Here is a 22990-nt window from a genome sequence, read left to right as displayed (position 1 = left end):
ACTTTCGTAGGATGGTTTGGGATGGAAGGGACATTAGAGATCATGTAGTTCCAACACCCCGGCCACAGGCAGGGACACATTCCACCAGGTCAGATTGCTCAAAGTCTCATCCAGTCTGATCTTGAACATCTACAGGGGTGAGACATCTATGACTTTTCCACTGCCTCACACCCTCACAGTAAAATATTTCTTCCTAATATCTAATCTAAATCTACCCTCTTGCAGCTTATAACTGTTGCCTGTCATCCTATCACTGCATTCCACAGCCTCTCCACAGCTTTCCTGTAGACCCCTCTAAGTAGTGGAAGGCTGCTATAACGTCTCTTTGGAGTCTTCTCTAGGCTAAACAAGCCCAACTCCTAACCTGTCCTCGTGAAGGAGGAGTCCTAGCTGTTCGATCATCTTTGTGGCCCTCCTCTGGACTTGTTCTGACAGATCTCTGTGTTTCCTGTGTTGTGGACTCCAGAACTGAACAAAGTACTTCAACTGAGGCCTTACGAGAGCAGAGTAGATGGGCAGAATGACCTCCCTCGACCTGTGTGTTAAAATTCTGATACAGCCCAGGGTATGGTTGACTTTCTGGGCTGCAAGTGCACACTGCCAGCTCATGTTGACCTTCTAATCAACCAGCACCCCCAAGTTTTTCTCTTCAGGACAGCTCTCAATCCTTTGTCCATCCAGTAACTCTGCTTGGGATTGTCCCAACCCAGCTGCAGGATCTTGCACTTGGCCTTGTTGAACTTCATGAGGTTCACACAGGGCCCACCTCTCAAGCCTGTTGAAGTCCCACTGGATGGCATCCCTTCTCTCCTCTCCGTCATAGGCGCCACACTTTGGTGTCATCATCAAACTTGCTGAGCGTGCCCTCAATCCCACTGTCCATGTCTGTAGCAAAGATGTTAAACAACACTGTTTCCAATACTGACCCCTGTGGAATGCCACTCATCACTGATATCCGTTTGGACACTGAACTGTTTACAACTCTTTGAGTGTGACCATCTAGCCAATTCCTTATCTTCCAAGTGGTCTGTCCTTCAAAGCTATATCTCTCTAATTTATTAACCAGAACTTTGTGACCAGCATTTCAGGCTTGTCTCCACTACAGACGTTGGAAATAAAACTTACAAAACAAATTTTTGTAAGATTAGCATTTTGAAAAAGTACTTTGTGTTTTGAGGTTATATGTTTTGTAGTGTACTACTAGGGTGGAGATATACCTTATTTTCAGTAGGCAAGGTAGAAGTATAATGAAATTCAGAGTATTTCTGCATTTTGCAATCAGGTCACCTATTTTAATTAGCTGTTCTTAATTTAATATTATATTAATATTAAAACCTATTTATTTTCCTGTAAGCATACTTCAGAATTCTTTAATCTTTTTAAATTTTCATGTTATCACATTGAATAAAACCAACTGAAAACTAACTAAGACTTTAAATTTTTAACAGGCTTTTCCATTCAATAATGAACTTGAAGAAAGTAATAATAGACTCTGCTCATATTCTTGTCCTAAAAGATAAAAGTGCTTATAATTATGGCACAAGAATTCCATTCCTGGAAATGGTGAGTTATCTTTTATGATTTTCTGTCTTTAAAGTGTGAGCTATGTCATTTCATACTGTTTGAGTGGGCCTAGGAAAAGTCAGAATGAAATTTGTTGCTAGTGCCTGCTTTAGAATATACTGCTTACCACTGTTTATATTGACTAAAGATTATGGAAAATAAAAAGGGAAAATTTCAGGAGTTAGCACTGAAAGAGCCCCACACATCTGAAGTAAATGGTCTTATTTTGTTCTGCTTTACAAATTGCATAGTAAAACCAGATTTTCTGATTTTCTTATGGGCATAAATTTCTTGGTGACTTCAGTGACGTATGCAGTCCTGTAATGTGACTTTGCTTACTGCTTAAATATGTCTGAAGAGGAAAATGTCCATCCTGGACATCAGCCTAAGCTGAATTTGTGAGATGCTGTCTAGACAAGACCTAGTGCTTTTTTCCCCTACCTGAAATTACCCAAGACGGCAATCTACTTAATAGAAAGTCAGCAAAAGATCCATACATATCATTTGGAGACACACTTTACAATGAAGAGCACCTTGAAGGAAAACACTTGGCAATATTGTTTCCTTTCAAAATTTTTAGTTTCTTCAATTTCTGGACAGAAGCTCACTTAAGTGATAGCTAGGTAGTCTTAGGAATTTTACTGAGGTTCATACACTTGGAATAAAAATCAAAAGAGATACTTTAATTTCTTTGTGCATAAACATAGCAGGATTAAGACAGTCTTTATTATATGATTACCCCACACTTCTAGCGTAACTAATATGACATATATTGTGCTGGCTTAGATGTGCCAGCTGTGTCATATCTTGAGTTACTCTTCCAGTCACGTATATGAAAAAAATATAATTGTTAAAATAGTTCTTTATACATTATGTGACTTTAATACACATATATATGTGTGCTTGCTGTGTATATATATGGCTGTGGGTGTGTGCTGTGTAGGTGCCTGCCATGAATATGTCATTTTTCTCCTGACTGGAAAAGCTAACGTTATAGATGTGCATCTTTGTAAAGTAAAAATATTTTGGAGTTGTTCATGGAATGGAGTTTTCACTTCTACTCTGAATTCTGTTGGAGGATGTTGTGATGTTAGATTTTACTAAATTTTCAATGTTTCTATTCTTTATGAGTCTGGATTAATACCAGTGGATTGTGGAAGTACTAATTGCTGTTTAAACTCTGTGTTGCCTAGGAGCATACTAAACCAAACACACTATTACCACAGTCAAAGCAAAAAATAAAAAAAGAAAGTTCTGATTTCAAAGAATGTATTATATCTAAATGAAACAAAAAAATGACTACAGTAGTAGATTATGATTTTTCTCTATTATATAGAGCAAGTAAAAAGCTCAGTTGCACTTTTTTCAAAATGCCATCATAGTATTTTGGTAGCTCATGGAAGCTGACGTCAAAGAATTGCTTAGAACTGGGCATTCAGAATGAATCCAAAGGGAACTGAGAAAGAGGAATGATGAAGACTCTAAAATTGAAAACAGCTGTTGTCTTTGAGAGGTGAAGAAGGAAATAAACTCGTAAAAAAACACTGCTGAGACTGCAGCAGTGTTTCAGTAGATAGTAGGTATAATCAGGGAAAATGGCCCTCTTGAAGCCAGAAAAAAGGATCTCCTTAGTGAGACATGATGGAATGATTCCAGAATGACGCTGCTAGCACTGTATTTCTGCTGTTCTTAATTATTACTTACACACAAAAGCCTCATGGTTTCCTCAGATAACTGAATACTTTGTGCATTGTGTGTAAGTTTTACAGGCTCTACATTAGTAAACAAACAAAAAGTAGATTGCTGGGAAGAAAATGTACTGAAGAACAGAAGAAACTTTGAGATCCCTGAATGATCCAACCAGTAGGATGAGATCCAAACTATAAAAAGTAAAGCTATGAGAGTATTGCACCATTCTTGTATATTTGAGTACAGAAAGAAAACTTTCCTATAAGTGGCAATACCTGGATTTGAAAAATATGATTTTCAGTATGTATTGGAGTATTGCGAAGAAGTGGGAGTTGCAAAATCTATAGCTATCACCATTATATGAACTAATAGTAATGTTACAGTATATCAACATCTTGGCTATTTTCTTACTTGAGGACTGAAACAGTAGTGGCAACAATAGCTTGTCTCTACCTTTTCTCACTGGAAGTGAGCCCTGGGTCATATAGTATTTAAGAAAAGAGAGAACTAGTGAAAAATAAGTCATCAATACTGTGAAACAGTTCAACTGCTTTGTATAACCCAAAAATCATACACAACCTGCAAATTATGTTTTTTGAAAATTTTCACTATGTACCATTTAAGGCAGCAACAAGATCTTACAGAATACTAAATTTTGATAAATTTGTAAGAGTGTAGGTTTTCAAAGAGTGAATTTATAGCAAGAGAAAGTTAATAAAAATGTATAAGTATTTCCAAGATTTGAAGGAAATTGGTGATTATGATGTCTTGTATGCAGAAATTAAAACTCATAGGTGACAAGTTGATAATGGTATCTTATAAGCAGCATGTAATGAAAGCAAAAGGTTTCTCAGTGAAAACCTTTTTTCTTTTGTCAATCTGAAGTACTTAATTTATAAACTAGTAATTCATCGTCCTGTGTCTTGTGTTAAAAATGGCTTCTGGTTGTGATATGGCTAGCATAGTTTTATACTTAGTAAAGTAATAGACAAATCTCGTGTGTTATATGTTTAAGTGCATTCAAAAATGAATTCAAAGATGTTCTCTTGTAGGATGATATTCAGTCTTCCCAAGATTCTTTGCCACACAAGACAGTTATAAAGCTGACATCGCAACCGAGGTAAATAATTTACATATTACTTAGTGTATGAGATTCTTTCATCAATGTGAGTTGTTTTCACTATGTATCAGGTTTTTAAAACATTTCTTTTTTTTTAACTTTGGGTTAAAAGAAAGGTAAACATCTTAAATTAATAATTCAAAAAAATTAAAAAGGTAGCCTGGAATATTAAACTAATACTACTATGTCTTTTTGAAAGAGGACATGGTACTTTAAAACAAGAAGTTTCTCACGCTAGTAATTGAGCTGCAGCAAGTGTAGTCTGTTTGCTACGTGCTCTTATAGCACTATAATCCTTAATAAATTACACTTGACGGCAGAAATAGAAAATTCTAATTAAAGATAATTAACACTGTGAGCAAAAGCTTAGTTTTTCTAAGTCCTAAAAATTACAATATGTAAGTGCTCATCGTGTTTAAAATTCAAGTAGAAGATAGACTAGGAAACTGTTTTCTTTTACTCCAGCTTTCCATTGTAAAGAGTGTTTACTTCCTGTATATATAAAAAAAGTTCTAAAGCAGTCACACAGATGTATGTACAATTTCTTTTTAGTAGTTCTGTTCTCTTATTGGAGTGCTAGATAGGTGCTATTAGATTATCTCAAACTTACCCAGAATGGTAAAAATCTCAGATGCCTAGCTATTTATTTAACTTAAGTCTTGTAAATTTGCCAAAATATCCTCTCAGGTATCTTCACTGGGAGAAGATTGTGTACGTTGTACAGAAATACTTTGCTGGAGTGAAGTTATAATGCAGACTTCTGTTGCCGTTTAAGGATAGCTTCAATTCTTTTGCTTTCTTTGCCTAGGTTAGCTGTTGAAATTTCCCCCATGCCCTTTCCATCCCCTGGTATTATTTTTGTTTGCAGCTACTGCTCCACTTATCTCTCTGCATAGTATGCTAAGTAAGTTTTTCCCTTTTTGGTATTTATGCATTTCAGGCATTTGCTTCCCCCCTCCCCGCCCCCCCAATTGTACTCTAAGTAAAAATATGTCAAACATTTTCATTTCAAAATTAATATTATCCTAGCAGCCTTGTGTTGCTGTTCTGTAAACTTCTCTTAGCCTACTAAGAAAATAACATCAGTAGATAGTTGGTAATTTTAACTTGTCTGATAATTGTGAAGATATCATACAGTCTTATAAGATGCAGTTTATATTCCAAAGACTATGTGATCAGACTTATGGGAGATAAAGTAAAGAGGGAAAAAATGTGAGGGAGGGGAGATGGAGAAAGATTGCAAGAGAATATTGATGTTGCTGCCTAATAACCTGGGTTTTGTAATGACTGGTAACACTTTCAAGACAATGCTTAAGTGCATACTACTTCATATTTCCTTTGTTGTTAAAATTTTGATTTGATTATATTCAGTTGTTTTCCCTTATAGAAGTCAGACTAGTCTTTCTAGGCTTCTACCTTTATCCCTGGTTGTAGTCTGAGTCTCCCCTAACATTATTATCATTGTGAAAAGTGGTATGTAAGCTCAGACATTGACTTTTGCTTAAGAGTAGTGCATGACTATTATGTCTGCATCTCTGTTTCCTAGATAACCAGTAAAAGATGTGAAATGTTAATTTCAGTAGAATCTTAAATGCAGCTTCATAAATCTGTCTTTAAGAATTACTGTGCTTTAACTTCGGTGTTTGAATTTTCTAAGACAGAAACTGATTTTTCATTTCAAATTTTGAGCAGCAGATTGAAAATACTGATTCTGATCAAAATTTTGTTATTTGATTGCCCTCTACTCATAATAGTCTCTATTGTTTATGTCTGTAGCATGGAGTGTGTAGATTTCTTTCTGTTAATGTGTTCTAATATACCATTATGTGGGATAGAAATTGATTTTGATGTAAGTGGCAAGGTATTACTTTTCTTTAATTGGCTGAATATTTAGCTTTTAGTAGTCTTAGATTTCCATGTCAAGATTTATTAAAATAGCTGCATTGTAAATTGTTTATTCTTGTAAAAAGTTTTGTTCATATTACCTATAAATACTGAGGAACACTACTGATGGGAAGTTTGTAATATAATTTTTTTTGCGATCTGATTAATTGCTCATTCATTTCCCTATTTTTTTTACTTACTTTACTGATTTGATACTGTCAGTTTCAAATCTAACCTACTTTTCAACAGGAAAGTAGTCAGTATGCTTTTGCCTCTGTCTCATACAGCCTTCATTTTTGGTGTTTTGTATTTAGGTATTGTCTTCACTGCTCATGTAAGTTGTAGGCAGTAGTGAAAGCTGATCAGATGGACTCTGTGGGAGGGTTAATACAATTTGATTAAATGGAAGAAAAGAAAGGGGTGAGGGGGGGAAATCTATCTTTCAGTAGGCATTGTTTAGTGGAAAGTAGCTCTAAATTGTGATGTAGTTGATACTTAACCTTTCAAACTGATTCTACGTAGGTACCACTTCTTAATATATTTGGTATTGTTTTCCCCCACACCTATGCGTGTTCTCCCTGTAGTGCTATATTGACATCATTTAAGAATCCATAGCTTTATAAAGGAAGTAATATTTTAATTTCAATGAAATAGGTATGTAGTGTATTTTAAATCTTGCAGTGGCTCTTCCACATTAGAACAACTAAGTGGTTTTATCATCTGCCTTTGAGTACTGAATTTATGGTTTATGTCATTACACTGAACATTATAGCTGATAATGAAGTTACATGCTTTTTTTTAAGAATGGTTAGTTCCAGCTGAAAAACAAAGCTTTCACAAGGTAATATCCACCTAGATATGGAACTACTTATGTCTTGTTCTGAAATTACCAATTATTATAGTGTGTTTTGAAGACAAAGCTCGTGAGCATGCTGCTAAATTGGATATTACATCATACTTTTAGAAGAGCTCTTTTGTTTGGTATAATCACTTAGGAATAGTCTACCGTACGTCATATTTGCCAAATGGTAAAAGGCTTGCACTCTCTGAACTTGGGAGTGGATGGGTAGATATGGACCCCTTGCCACCCCTTGTCTTAAGGTTTTGGCTGTTGATGAAGGTTACATTGACAGTGTGAGTGGCAAGATTTCCTAGCTGTGTATATCTACAGCTGTAGACAGCATGGCAGCAGAATGGGTTACGTGACAAAATAACTGAATTGGTTGTCAATTCAACTTGGTTTTTGTAGTAGTATAGTTCGGCACAAGGTGAACCTAGGAGTGAATGAGACCTAACAGTATTGGTCATATTTACTTTTTTCCTTTTTCTCTTTTCCACTTTTGAACCTTCATGTACCTGGCTGGGGCATTTCGGTACTGAGCTCCATTGCATTTCACATACACAACATAGCGCATCCCATCTGAATTAAAGGTACTAGGATATTGAAATATTTTAAAAAATCATTGATTTAGGATTATTTTTAGTGCCAAACAAACAATACTTATTATTTCCACAAATTACTTTTGTCAGCTAATCATTGAGGAGTGGTATGTTATCCTTCTTATCAGGCTAGTTTAATAACAGACACATTTTCTACTGGTTGAAATATTCAGGTGTCCTAGGAGATTAGTTCTGAGTAGTATACACAGTAATCAATAATTTTATCAAAGGTCTGTCAAAGTACCCAGCATTTCAGTGATACCCCCTTTATAGAAGAAAGCTTCATTATTCCAAGTAAAGGATACAAAATAAAATGGGCAATTATCTTTACTTCAATATCTATGAGCAGGCTTTGGCGTAAGGTTGTAACTAACAAAGTTTTCACATAAGCTGTGTTTGTCCTGTTAGGTCCAAAATTTGTGATCTTTTTTAAGAAAGAAAGTTCTGATTTATCTTTAAGATTTTGCAAGTTGGTTGCCTTTTCAAAAATTCACCTGGCAGATATGCTCACTAATTTCTCATCACAGCACTGCAATTAGACATTAAAGCTACGTTATTAAGTTTAATGTGTGAAAAAGAATAACGTGCAAAGGTCAGAAATTTTTGGCAGAGCAGCGTGTGTATTACTGGACTTTTTTGGAAGGTGACAGCAAGGACAATTTCCCTGAGAAGGAAACTTTGTTGTTGTGATAGGCGAAAGGGAAAGATGTCCTGATGGTGTGAAGCACTTGGTTAAAGCTTCACACTGAAGGAATTGTATCTTTCTAAGCTTAGAAGGTGAGTGATTCGGGTAATGTTTTGATACTCTCATTTGATAACTTTAACACTAGTGGTGAGGTCTTTTGTTTTTTCTTTGACTTGTGTTGCCCGCATTGGTGCCATCAATCTAAACAGTTTTGCAATGTAGTTACAAGGAGAGGATGCTTTGACAGCATTAGACATTTTAATAATATACATATTAACTACCTTTTATGCTTGTGTGAGTTATGAGGCAAATGTATTTCTAGTTATATACTGAAACAGTATTAAAAAAAGAGAGTTGAAATAAGGTATTTTCAGTTGTCAATGAGAGAAAAAAATATTTAAAGAAAACAAAAAAGAATATTTAAATATTATTAATATTTAAAATAAGGCCAAAAATATTTGTGGCAGTTCATACATTGTTAGTAGGCGCACATGTTCCTTAAGGGGAAAAAAAAGAAACAATACAACAATTTTATGTTTTTTGTTGGATGAAATAGTGATAGCAATATGCATGATCTTGTCAAGTTTTTATTGAAGTGAAATCTCTGTATTAGTGACTCTGTATTAGTTGAAGTGGACAGGATGAATGGCCATTCAGTCAAGCTTTAAGGCTGTTTTCTTCTTTTAAGAAACAGCACTTCATTAAACACTTGTATTGTCAGCACAATATTGCAAGTAGTTAAAAAATTCGAAGACCCTTTGAAATTACACGTAAAAAGCTGCACTTTCATTTTCTAGTACCTTAGCTCCGTGGACTGAAAACAGCCTAATAATTTTATAAAAATTATTTTAAAGTGTTAATCTAAGTGTTCAACTGCCTAATCAGTTTACTAGACTTCAGGTGACGTTTAACTGCCATGAGCGTGTTTGTTTGTAATAAACTCAAGGTCATTTTGACTAAATTGAATGGATATCTACAAAGCATTCTCCCTCTTGATTTTCATGATGGAAGAGCTGTTGCAAAGGCTCTTCCTCTTCTTCTTTCTATTGCAAAAAATGCTTGACTGACACAGGCATCTGAATCCTGAAATATCGGTTAACATGAACTTGAAGCAAATGTTTCAGTAAAAAGGTAATGACTTCAAAAGTTCATTCTGATTTATAGATGGAAGTTAGCTGTGCAACTACCTTTATGACCAAAACCAGCAAATTCTGCAGTGTCTCATGGGAGAAGAAATGAGGGGCATGGTATTGTTCACAGCACTTTGGTGCTGTAAAGTCCCTCTTTTTCTTGAAGGTCTCAGTGGTTAAGAGAGTTCCATTTTTACCATTCAAGTTTTTTACCTCTTGTGTTAATTAATGCTACATGCAGGCTAATCACAGAACTGACTCTTTGCACTGGAAATTGACATTTCACTAGAAGTTTATCTGGGAACTCTAAAACCAAAACAAATAAGCTAAGGGGTAAATGTCTGTTTTGATGTAGTGGATAGCTCTTTAAACTGCGCTGTGGTTCATTTTGTGATTTATTATAAATTACCCTTATTAAGAAGAAAATAGCAGCTTTGATTTGCAATTGATTGCACTCCAAGGCTTTCTTGTCTGATTTCCTTTGAAATACTGCATGTAATGGAACTGTCATGAAAAACAGAAAGAGTAGATTAACTAAACATTTTCAGGGGGGGAGAACCACCTGGATTTGTTTTCAAAAAACCAAAAAGGGATCATTATGAAGAAGTATGCTTGTAAAAAGTAAAGGCTGCATTGAATGCATGTACTTGCTGAAGCAGTTTTGGAAGAAGAAGATACACATTTTCAGTGTATTAGTATATTTGTGTATTATTTCTTTTTTTTCCAGGCACTGGCCCCTTCAGCCTCTTTATTGGAGTTGCTTTGAGGCAATACTGTAGTTAGTCCAAGGCTCTCGAGGCCCAGACTGAAGTGATATGGCGTACTTAAAGTCTTTCTGCTCTTCTGAACCAGATTTTTTTTCCCTTCTAAATGCAGATTTATAAAGCCTGCACTACAAGAGGAACAAGGAAAGGATTTTAGTGAAGGTACTTCCTGATCCTGAAAAAGTCAGGGGGCTTCAAGCCCATCTTGGACTTCAGAACACCTCACAACTTTGTGGTAAAAGAAAAATTGAAAATAGTGCCTTTGGACTTAATCCATTTATCCTTAATTGGCAAGTAGTTATGTGCTCCAGACTAGGATGTGTGTACCACTACAATCCATCCAAATCATAGGAAGTACGTGTATCTGGCATATGCAGCAGGTACATAACAATTTAAAAGTCTTGTCTTAGGTTGATGTTGGTTTGTGTTCTCAAAATTTATAGTTTTTGCTGTACTGTTGTCTGTGTTCATTGTGAATGCTGTTTTCTTGAGGGTGTTTCATGGTTTGTTCTTGAGAGAGCCACACAAAGGTCCTGTTTTCTGTGGGAGTAGAGGAATGGAGTATGTGCGTGTCATCTGCATAATTCTCTGCCTTTTGCATGAGCAATGGATATTACAAAGATATATCTGTAGATTTATAAAAAAATAATTGAGTGGAATGTGAGTGTGTGACTTCTCTCACCTCTTTTTACAAATCTAAAGTTTGACTTTGGTTTTGTCAGTAGGAAGGGCATTCCTGGAGTGATTCAGAATTCCAAAATGTCAAGCTCAGATAACAGAACTCTTCCTTTAAGCACAGTGTTGTTTTTAATTGTTTGTATGCTAATCAGAAGTATCAGCCATTACTGCTTTTAGAAATAATTTTAATGCTATAACTCTTATTTCTAAATTATGCCTTTAACTTCCTCTTCAAATGCTGTTGTAGTCATACTTTGCATTCTACTTTGCTCTACTGAATTTTTGTGAATTTACTTATTTACTGATAGTATTTCTTTTTTATTTTTCATGTCAGCAGTTTGATTTTATCATGAAAAGTTATCATGAAAAGATAATAGGTTCTGTTTCCACTTTTGTTTTCATACCTTATGAAAGTGATGCAAATTTATATGGTTTGCTTGAGATTACTTTCCTGCTAATTTTTCTATAGGATTTTTTCATAAACTGGAAAAGATGCCTTATTTAGGAAGAAGCAAAAATCTTAGTATTTGTTCATATATAGTATTTTATTATGTATAGTGTGGAGTCATATTGTACTCTGTAATAAACAGTTTAATTGAATGATAGGAGTTGCTGCTTCAATGTAAGATTTTTTTGTGTGTGTGTTTTTTCTTTTGTTACATCTGTGACAGTATTAATAGTCCCAAGTTATGATTCTTAAATTTATGAGAAGCTTAGCTGGGTGCGATGCAAAGGACCATATTAACATTATTTATCTTATCCAATTAAGGAGGCTGTAAAATCTTCTTAGACTTTATCCAGTCAAAGAACAGCCCCAGAAATGTATTGGAATATCCTTTTGGGGAGAATTTTTCTTTTTTCTGCCTATATAGAGGAGAACTGTTAGCTAACTTTAATTTTTATTAAACCACCCATATTCCCACTGCCCCAGGTTTCATGTTTACAGCTGGCAGTGTACCTGAGACTGCAGCTCTTTAATCATAAGGCTTTCCTCACAAAGGACATTTCTAGTTAATGATGGACTTAATGTCTAGGATTGTATAGTTGTGAATGCTAATGGCTTCAGCACCTACTGTATCTCAGAGGAGAGGTGTACCTTAAACCTGTAGTGAGTATTGAAACCAAGTGTTGTAATATGGTTAGGTTTCAAGATGCAGTTTAAAGCGCATATGCACTGTAGTTTGATTTGATGCTCTGAGCTTAACTTGGTATACTTTTCTGTGAAACTTCATTCTCATAATGTCCAGATTAAATTAAAAAAAAACCCCAAAAGCACTAGCCGTAGCAGGAATATTGATGTAGATCTGATTCCCTTTATTTAAAACTGAAAAGCAAAAAAGAAGACTTGGGATCATGTTTTAACTGCACACTTTAATTTCTAGTCTATTTGTTATAAATGCATTTTTTCCAGTGCTTCCTTCACTCAGTTAATAGAAAAACTTGCTAGTTAAATAGCTATTATTTAAATGTTCACTGCTAAGTGTTGGATACCAGGTATTATTCAACTTACATGCTTGGGTATCCTTCTGAGCAGGGTGGACTTGTTTTGTCAAAACCGAGCAAGGAATTCTTTAGTTCACATCCTAAAGATGATGAACAATTTTCTACTTGTATCAGTCATGCTACATAGAGTAGCATGTAAATAGATTATAAAATTTTTAGTTGGAAAATACACTATGTAAGATGAGTATTTAAAACTCTTGGTAAACTGGAGCCAATATTTTATAGTCAAAGAATGAAATGAAGTAGTCAAGTGGAAATATTACACAGCACATGGAAAAATAATAAGATATTAGTGAAGCAGAAAAAGACTAGGCATTATGTAACTGAGAGATCAGGTTGGAAGAGTTGCTCTCTCAGTCACATTGGGAGGGTTTCTTATGTGGGATCAGAGGCAAATTTACTTTTGGATGATTTAGATGGAAATGTTCTTGTAAAATAGAGTTGAAATAGTGTGCTATATTCAGAGTAATGAAGGCATCATCAAAGTTTTGTTGTCTAGTTTTAGAAAACATACTACCAGAGGTGGGACTTTGAGAAGGCCTAACAGGAAAACAAGAGAACTATGTTAATAGAAGCGACCAGAGAGATGTTGATAGAGTATAATCTGTTGAGTTTGAAAAGGCTGATAAATATATACAGTTTTGTTACAAAGAGGATGAATTGTATTATACTTGAAATTATACAATGGAAAAGGAAATTCTTTTTCTTGCAGAAAAAAGGGAACACATAATTGGAGAAATGTTTTTTTAATGTAACGTAATTAAAAGGTAATGTATATTAACAAACTGGGTGCTTGAGCTGCAGGACAGTATAAATAGTTGGACATTTTCAAGAACAGTGATTGAAGCATTTGTCAAAGGCTGTTATACTGATTTTCATTCTGTTTAAGAGGTCAAATTACAGCAACTTTCTAGTCCACTGTTTAGGTTTTTTTTTTTAAATTAAAATGTAAATTTGCCTTTTTTCTCTTAAATCTGGTCTTGAGAGTCATAGGAAACCAGCATATTCTGCAGTGCTAAGCATGGCCTAAAGGTATAGGCCAGTCTGCTTTGTACATACTGTCTTTTATTCGACCAGCTGGAAAAAGTGAGAAAAATGCACAAGTGTAAGGCATATAAGACCTTCCACTGACCCAAAATGTTTCCTGATGTTTGTATGAGATCCAGTTGCTCTGAGAGATTACCCTTTTTTACAACTGCTGTCTCTAATGCATAGGCAGAGCAATCTATGCTCAGTTTGTTGTACAGGCAAAAGGAATTTCTTGTTTAAGATAAGAACATGCAGAATTACTCCATTTTATGGTATTGCTGTGTTTGCCTCCTTTCTGAATATGATCTAGGAAGAAAATTATTTTTGTATTATTCAACAAGTACCCATTCATATCTCTTCAAGAAGAGAGTAAATAATTCCTTATAGTTTTATGGACTTTTAAGTTCAAAATTAACTGACATTTGATTTCCACATTCTTTACTTCCTTTTTTTTGGTGGAGATTGCTTCTATTAAAAGAAAGCTGTGAGCCAAATATCATTTGGAATAGTTAAAGATACACAGAGGCTTAGAATTCAGTGTTTTGAATAACGTATTAGAAAAAAGTATAATTTGGATGAAATTGGAAGAAATTTTTACATTTGAGAAATAGGTATTCATGTGGCAGACAGAGCAATTAGGATGATATTACATACTTACAAAGTCAAATTTTCTTTAAAAATCCTGAAACAGACTTGAATACCTTCAGAAACTGAATTGGCCACATGAGTTTCATGCATGAGATTTTGAATTACTTTGTGCAGAACTTTCTCTGGTACCTAACTGTCTTGCCAAATACATTTTGAGTAGCACTAAAAAATGTCTTGAAATGCTGTGAAACATATAGTTTCTAAAGGTCAATTAAGCAACTGATGGAAGAGCTGTAGAAGAAAGCATTAATCTGCTGTTAAGAGTGTCACTAATGTGAGCCTGCACGGTTGACTTTTGGTTACTCTTTTCCTAAAGGAATATTAAGAACATGGCTTGAGATACTAGAAAATATCTGATTTAGAACCAGAGGAGCAGTATGACTAGATGATTTCCGATGACATCCTGAATCCTGTTTTTCAAAAAAACTAAGTTGATTGAAGGACACTTCAAGTTGTATATATGGTGTTTATATGGCATATATTTTCAGACCAACTTTCTATAGACTTTTTCCATCTTCAGTAATCCATTGTAGAAATGCATGCAAACTTGGCTAGATATGGAAAAAAGTGGATGAGGGGACCTGTGCCTAAAATATCACTTTAATAATACTTTTGAGCAAGGAGTCTTTGACTCTTATGTGAGAGGCTGTAAGTGCTTTTAAAAGAAATAAATAACTTAATATAAGTTCTTTTTTCACCTAATATTTTCAGCAAATATTCAGTCGAATTTTTCTCAAGAAAACAGAATTGTTGTGATTAGTCTTTGTTTAAAGTGTTCCCATGACCATCTAAAGCTAGGAGAGACCCTTCTACAAGAGTAATTTTTGTGATCTAGTTATTTTTAGTTTTATTCTGTATAAATAATGAAACAAAATAAGTGTCTATTACATGTTTTCTTGGGCTTCGCTGCAACAGTCATGGAATCTTTTCTTTAGGGGAGATTGCACATTTTTGCAAGACATAGATAGATGTCTTTTAAGTGAATGATCTTGATTCTCTTCATTCCATTTACCGCTATCCCCAAAGATGTGGACCACTCTGGGCCTGTGTAATGTCAATTTGTGGAATTTTTTACGATTCTAGCTTTAGGCATTGTTTGTTTGTTCATTTATTTATTTATTTAAACATCTAGCATACAGAAGTTGCATAATTCAGATTTTATTTTAATTAAATTTTTGTTAGCTACCATGGGGAGCCATGCCTTGCGCGGTTTAAATACTAATCCCCATATTGTTTCTACCTCATACACTTCAGTGCTTAGTCAATGAACAGCTTCACTGGCTCTTCTCACATCTTTCAAAGTAAAGTTTTCTGGCATGTTTTCAGATATGAAACAGGTTTGATTCTCTCCTGGCCCCCCATTTGATGTTTGGAGAATTTTTTTTGTTTTATTGTCCTATCGTATGTGTATTCATGTTTTTTCCCTCCCTTTTACTTCTCCCGTCCTCAACTCTCTTCAGACATTTCAGAGAATTCAGCTTCTTCTGTTTGTTCTTTTTCATTCTTCAATGGAGGACTATTGATAACAGTATATCATTTGAATTCCTCGGCTTGTATATTTTCTCAGTTTTGGATGTACTTATGGAGGTTTTCCTTTAACTTAGCTGTTCTTCAGCTTAGCTTCAGTAATAGAAAAGGGAGACAAATAACCGGCATTTGAAGGTGCTTTTCATGTAACTTTGAATTGACATTGTGCATTTGTGCCCGGAGAAGTTTCTGATGAATTATGATGAAATATTCTAATCTATCTGCAAAGTCTTGTCAGTGATATTCTAGCAAAATTGATCAGTCTGAGTTAGAGCACCTTGTGGAGTTGGTTCTCAATGTAAACTTGACTAAAGGTCCTCTACCAAGCAATAGAAGCTGCTGTCCAAAGCTGTTGTGAGTCCAAGTTGCTTGAAGAGATGGTCTTCTGAATAATCCCTTCTCTCTCATGAACCTGTGGCATTTGATAGTAATAAGTTCTGAACTTAAAAGAAACTTTAAAAGAAAATGGTATTTGTGTTGCAGGTGTTACCGGTAAATTTATGTATATATTAATATGTATGTATGCCCATGTGTTTATGCACGTAAGTGAAACAAAAGGAACAGTGATCTGAAATACTGTAATTTTTCAGTTTAAAAGGAAAAATGTGCAGTAGCATTTTTCTAGGAGAACAAGAGTAATTGGAGTTCTGAACGAGCTTTATTCATGCTTTGCCTGTGAGTGTAGCTACAGCAGTTTACATGTTTTCTTGGCAATTTAATAGAGAAGATATTTGAAATGGGAGCTGGGGGGTGAGGGGCTGTTTTTAGCCCTGGCTGAATATCTTTCATAGCAAGTTAAAACTTTACTACAAGAAAGAGTAGTCAAAATATGTTTTGATGGTTGGCTGTGTGCGTTTAATAGATGGGTTTGTTAATGGCATATGGGTAGGTTATGTGAGGGAAATGATCATGCTTGTATGATCAAGAGGATACTTGTTCTGGGTTTCAGAAATTCAGGAAAGTATGGAGTAAAGAAATTCAAGCTATATCTTCCCCAAAATGTCTGAAAAGCAGGTGGTAGGATTTGCTTTTCTGAAATTGCAAATGTTTGCACATCAGAGATGCATCCAGTTTAGGATTAAGAGTTCAAATCTGCACATGTTTCTGATTTTTTGAGGAGCTGAGAGTAGTTTACTCCTGCTCCCAGTGCACCAATGGAATACTTGGTCTCTACATGAGTTTTGTCTGTAGAAAGTTACATGATTTCCTTTTGTTTCAATACAGTTTATATTAGAATAGTTACAAAATTATTTTATTTATTTAACAAATAGAAGAAATTATAGCTGATATGTGGCTATAATGGGGTTTCTGAGGTAAAATATTTTGGGTAAATTTCTTACTGCTGTGGCCAAAGATCAATAATCTGAATAATGAAAAGAAATCAGTCACTTGCTGCTTCTGACAGTAATGGTCATGTTTTTGCCATAAAACCTGGCATTGAAAACGTTTAAATATTGTCTAGTTGCTTCTCTGTGTAATGTAACCATAGTACATTAAACAATTGCACTCTACAGTTATGGGTGACATTCTTTGTAATGATAAAGCTTAAGCAAGTTGCAGGGTGTTTTTGCTTCATATAGAATTTAGAATACTTATAGTGGAATTGTACTTAAGGATGAGAGTTAAATGATACTTCAAAAGTATTGTGATTTAATTACATTAGTCTGTGCTTTTGTATATGCACAAGAATTATATCTTATTGAGTATAAATACATCAGTCTGGCTGAAATTAAATTTAATAACAAAATGGTACTGTCTGGGCAAAATTCCTGCATTTCAACTGCAGAAAATCTACCCTGTCATTACGGGCTTCATATGACTGTCTTGTGACTCTGCACACATATAATAATATGTTGATTCAAGAAGATAAAGAACTTAGATACCTCGATACAACAAGAGCTTTGTTTCATCTGAACGTTAATAAAAACTATATGATCTCTTGAAACATAATGATAATGTGGCAGTTCTTAAGGTTTTTCTTCATGGATAAATTTGTCAGGTGAATAATGAATGTTGTGAAATGTGTTTATATCAATAGGGAGGTGAGTAAAGTTTCTAGAAATATTTTTACATTAACATGTTCTTCGGCAGATAATTTATCTTTGATGGAATGTGCAGCATTAGTAGAAATTAATTGTATGCACGACCTAGCATTTTACTTTACAGTATAAGAATTAAGGAAAGAATAAATAAAATATTTTTGTTAAGTTCTATTAATGAATGAGAATGGTGATTTATTCTAAGCTTTAGTGTTGGATCATCCTCTAGATGTATATTGTTTCTGACAGTTCTTACTTCTTTCACAGTATATGAGGAGTTCTGAAAATATTTCATGAATTTAATTTCTTTTTTGTCTTCACACATTTCAAGGGGTCTAGACCAAGAGCAGTGTTGGATAAGTTTGGTTTTGATTCCACAACTATTATTAATAATAAATTATGTTAATATTTATCCAAAACCAAGACATCTTCAGTTAAGTGTAAAATGAGCTACCCAAACCTAGAGAAAGCTCTCACAGAGTCTTGCTCAAGTTCTTGAAGATTCTGAAAGCTGACCAAGAATATGGCAATTGTTGTCTAGTAGACTCTTCAACATGAAATGGGGGGGGGCGGGGAGAGCATCCCAAACCACTTTTTGTTGTACTAGAAGGCAACTGTCCACAGTTAGATGCACAAATATGCAAGGAAAATAGTTGTTATGCACAGAAGTGGTGATCTAACAATACTTCAGCTGAGGAGTATTTGTCCAAGTAGTTAAAAGGAAATTAGTTCTTACAGGAAGCTCAAACTGTGTATGCCAACTAATCCAAAGTTTCTTGATAGAACAAGGTAATACGGCCTCTGATTTTAGTTTATTCAACCTATGAGAAATTGGAGTTGACCTTTCCTATAAAACTGAAGATGAGAAGCCTAAGTTTGATGCAGAAAAAAAAGAGGGAACCAGTGGAAAGATAAGTGGAAAATGGTAGCCTGATTCATAGGATCCTGAGTATCTGTAGAACAAAACTGCATTTGTTAAAATTTGAGTGGTGTTGCAAAAAAGTCAAAGGTCAAGATGGAAAGAACGTAGATGAGATTTTTCAGGAGTATGGAGAAGGAAGCATTATCCTTGTGCATCTGTATTGCTTCCATAGTTGAGTGGTGGATTATCATAGTCTCACTGACTTCACACTGAAATGGTGTAGAAGTCCTCTGTTTCAGAATAAGGAGGAATTAAGTTTATATTTTATTTTTAACTTTTAAACAGTTTGCCTTTAAGTCCTGAATTTTTGCTGTTTGATTATTTCTGAAGTATCATCTCAAGTGTTTTGTCCACTACCTGCCAGACTTAATGTTGTTGGGGACACCTCACTCTCCTCTGGCATGTGTATAGAGGAGCACTACCCTCAGGTTGTTCAGAGCTAATGCTGGAAAAGAGAAGAGAAAAAGATCTAAGTGTTTTAACTATGTCGGTAACACATTAGCAGAATCTTTGTTGTACTGCAGTGCGAGGCTAGTGAATAATGGAGCACAGATAATGTATTGGTAAGGAACGTGGAAGACTTAGAATCATAGAATCACCAGGTTGGAAAAGAGCCATCGGATCATCGAGTCCAACCATTCCTATCAAATACTAAACCATGCCCCTCAGCATGTTGTCCACCCGTCCCCTAAACACCTCCAGGGAAGGTGACTCAACCACCCCCTTGGGCAGCCTGTTCCAGTGCCCAATGACCCTTTCCATCACAGTGTGAGGTTATGGAAAGAGATTCAAGCCACAGAGGATGTTGAAGACCTGAGTGATGGAGTGAGATTTCTAATTTAGGTGGAAGGAGACAATTCTAGATGACATGGTTTGGTTTGTGAAGGTGGTAATTAAATTTAGTTCAATTTGATGGTTAAAATATGAAAAGAAAAGATAAAAAAAACCAAAACACAAAATCCTCAGAAATCTGCAAAGAAAGTGGAGCAGAGGATGAGAAGAATCTACTTGGAAGGAATGCTGAAGGAGTGGTTTGATAAGTAAGAAGAGGATATCATGGAAACTAATGAAAGATAAGATTTCAGGAAGAAGTGAACTGTTTTACATTGGGAATGGTCAAGGAGGGTGAAGATAGAATACTGATTCTGCCGTGTATCTAAGAAGTTACTTGAAATTTTGGCAAGAAAATTTTTCATTGTTAATGACAGTTTTTTGTAAAGCTTGAAAGGAACAGAGTGAAATTTCAAGGAAGTGCATTCTTTAAGCTTGGGAATGAAGATACAAGAAATACAGTGGTAGTCCTACAGATGCATAAGGCACAAATGTTTTAGTATCATTTTATTCCTCTATTCCTTACGATATATGAACCTGTAATAAAGTTGAACATATATAGGCTAATAAAGTTGCTCTGTTCAGTTTCAGAGCTAATTCTTTTGCTTTGTAATACAATCTGTGTTCAAATGGAAGAATAGGCAGAAGATTACATAAAAATTAGTTATTCCTTATTTACCTAATAAAAATATTTAAATGTATACACAGACAGTTGCCATAGGGAATTTCGATAAACTACATTTTACATCATTCTAACTTTCCCTTATATCAGAGAGGAACTAGTTGCTTTAAAGTGTAACATCAGATATTTATCTACGTACAACATGATTTGTTTGTGGCTTCTAAATTACACTGAAGAGAAAGGAACTGTGGTTAACAATTTAATAGTAACTTGAAAAATACATTTTAAATGCCCTTAAATATCTTGATGGTGCTTGCACCTGTTTATAGCATTTCTTTAGTAGTTAAGGTGGAGTACTGGTGTATTATTTTTATTGTAAGTATTTTTTTAAATTGCTAGGAAAAATAATAATTCTAAGAAAAGATCTGCTGAGATGTTAATTATTCATTGTTTTTTTGGTTATGTTTTGCATATTTTTATTTGTTGTGGTATGTACCTGTTGTTCTAATGTTGTTTTAATGCTCTGTATGTAAAATATATGTGCAATAATATTAAACCTGAAGGAGGAAGCTTGTTTGCCAAAGGATAATTTGACAAATGTTTTTTCAGGTACCTTTTGATTTATAATCCTATGGAACAGGAGCGATCTGCAGTGGTTTCAGTCAATGTGAATTCACCCAGAGTTAAATTACTGTCTCCTTCGGGAAAACCTGTTACTGTCCAGATTAGTGCTGTTTGGGATGGAGCAACGTCAGTATCACATGAAGCATATCAGGTATACTACTTTAAAAAGCATTAAAGCATTTTTTGATAGATATTGTAGCTTCACAGTTGAAGAAAGTGGAAAGTGTATTTCAAATATGAAGTTCTGTCTTATGCAGATAATGCCATTAACTCATTAATTTTAAGGAAAAAAGAAGCATCTTTGTATTTAGCGTTAATGTTCCTTAGACAGATAAGTTGAACTTCTGTGTTGTGATGTATTACCTGTAAAGGGTCAGTTGTAGCTGCATGAACAGAAAATACTGAAGGTATGTCTTTTCCCCAACTTTCTAAAGCTGCTTTTTACTTCAAATTATAGTCACAGTCACACTGTAAGTGCTCAAGCGCTCCAGCTGGAAGGTTTTATAAGTGCAATGGTTTAAGCAGTTAGATTCTGATTTATATGTTTTTATCTTCCAGATACAGAGGCTGGATAGTAATCTCCATTAATCTTTTACACACGCTACATAGATGACTTTGAGTTCACCTCTTGGTTTTGGTTTTAAACAAAGTTTCAGAGAATTTTTGAATCATATATCGTTACAGAAGATTGTCTTCAATGATCACACATCAGAAACTATATTTTATTAAATTCTTAATGACATAACATTATATATTACTCTAATAGTACTGTGTTATTTCCAGGATTAGTTTCTTAGACTGGTTCCTTTTGACTTGGGAGCCAAGTTGAATTTGTTTCAGGATGATATTCCTGTAAATGTCATTCAATAAGTGCATCTCAGCTGTCCTCCAGAGAGATGATTATTGATAATAGTTATGGCTTAACCCTTGTTAGCAGCTTAGCCCACAGAGCTACTTGCTCACTGCCCCATTGGGATGGGGAGGGGTATTGGAAGGGTAACATGGAGAAAACTGAGAGTTAAGATAAAGACAGTTTAATAGGTAAAGTGAAAGCTGTGCGTATGAGCAAAGTTAAATGAGGAATTCATTCACCCCTCCCCTGGGCAAGTAGGTATTCAGCCATCTCCAGGAAAGCAGTTACTTGGGAAGACAAATGCCATTAACCCCCAACGTTCTCCCTTTTCCTCTTCTTCCTTCAGTTTTATTGCTGAGCATGATGTCGTATCGTGTGGGATAGCCCTTTGGTCAGTTGAGGTCAGCTGTCCTGACTGTATCCCCTCACAACTTATTGAGCACCTCTAGTCTACTCGCTGATGGGGCACTGTGAGAAGCAGAAAAGACCCTAATGCCCCATAAGCAGTGCTCAGTGATACCTAAAACGTCCCTGTGTTACCAACATTGATATCAAAATATAGCACTGTATGACCTGCTATGGAGAAATTTATCTCTATTCCAGCCCAAACCAGTACAGTATTTGCCCGAAGAAGAAATAAAATTACATATCTATATCTCAAATTCTAAGCAAGTTGCTTTGGAGAGATACCTTCTATATTACTCTTTTCTGCAGATTCCTTTGTAACTCCTAGATAACCAGAGATTAAAAATAAAGATACATGTCTTGCAGTTTGCTATTTATGTTTGTGGATATTTAAATACAACTTAGCTGATAAATAGGGTCTGTGTGCACTTGATACACTACACATGCATCCTATATACATAACAAATATGCTCAGAACGACACATCACAGCTAACACTCTTTTTTTAACAAGATTCAAAATAATTATTGCATTAATTAAAGCAAATTAGCACCGCAGACTTTTTTGTTTGCTAATTCGTCTTAACACACTTCAGCTGTTATTCTGAAATTATGTAATTTTGTATTCACTTGCAGAATATGGGAAAAATTTACCCATCCTAAAATTATTGAAGTAAAAGGAGTTACTCTTAGCATAAATTTTATAAAAAGTTAATACTTTGATGTTTTTATTAACGACTTCTTCTTTGCTTCCAACAGATTTCTTTCGTGGCACACCTACCACCTCTGGGTCTTGGAGTTTACCAGCTTTTAGAGGTCCAGAATTCAGAAGCAGCTTTAGCAGACTATAATATATACACGAGGAATGGGAATGGTAGACAGGACAAGCCAGATAGTCTTTTCAAGATAAAAGAGATGCAGAATTCTGTGGATAGTATAATCTTAGAAAATTCTTACATGAAGCTGTGGTTTTCTGGAATGTCTGGATTGCTGGAGGTGTGTTGCATTATATTTTGAAACACAGTGTTTTACTTCT

General features: G+C 34.9%; 1 protein-coding gene across 1 annotated transcript in view; it reads left to right on the top strand.

Moving 5' to 3' along the window:
- The window catches only part of MAN2A1 (mannosidase alpha class 2A member 1), a 108286-nt gene that overhangs the window by 50951 nt on the left and 34345 nt on the right, over positions 1-22990 (top strand). The window contains exons 11-14 of the mRNA XM_069879944.1: positions 1449-1563; positions 4305-4372; positions 20684-20849; positions 22714-22950. Coding sequence (XP_069736045.1) covers positions 1449-1563; positions 4305-4372; positions 20684-20849; positions 22714-22950 — 586 coding nt within the window. The remainder of the gene's footprint in view (positions 1-1448; positions 1564-4304; positions 4373-20683; positions 20850-22713; positions 22951-22990) is intronic.

Source organism: Phaenicophaeus curvirostris, chromosome Z, assembly GCF_032191515.1.
Source record: "Phaenicophaeus curvirostris isolate KB17595 chromosome Z, BPBGC_Pcur_1.0, whole genome shotgun sequence".
In the NCBI taxonomy this organism is placed as follows: Eukaryota; Metazoa; Chordata; class Aves; order Cuculiformes; family Cuculidae; genus Phaenicophaeus; species Phaenicophaeus curvirostris.
The sequence above is the reverse complement of the archived record's forward strand: the minus strand, read 5'-3'. Positions and strand labels throughout refer to the sequence as shown.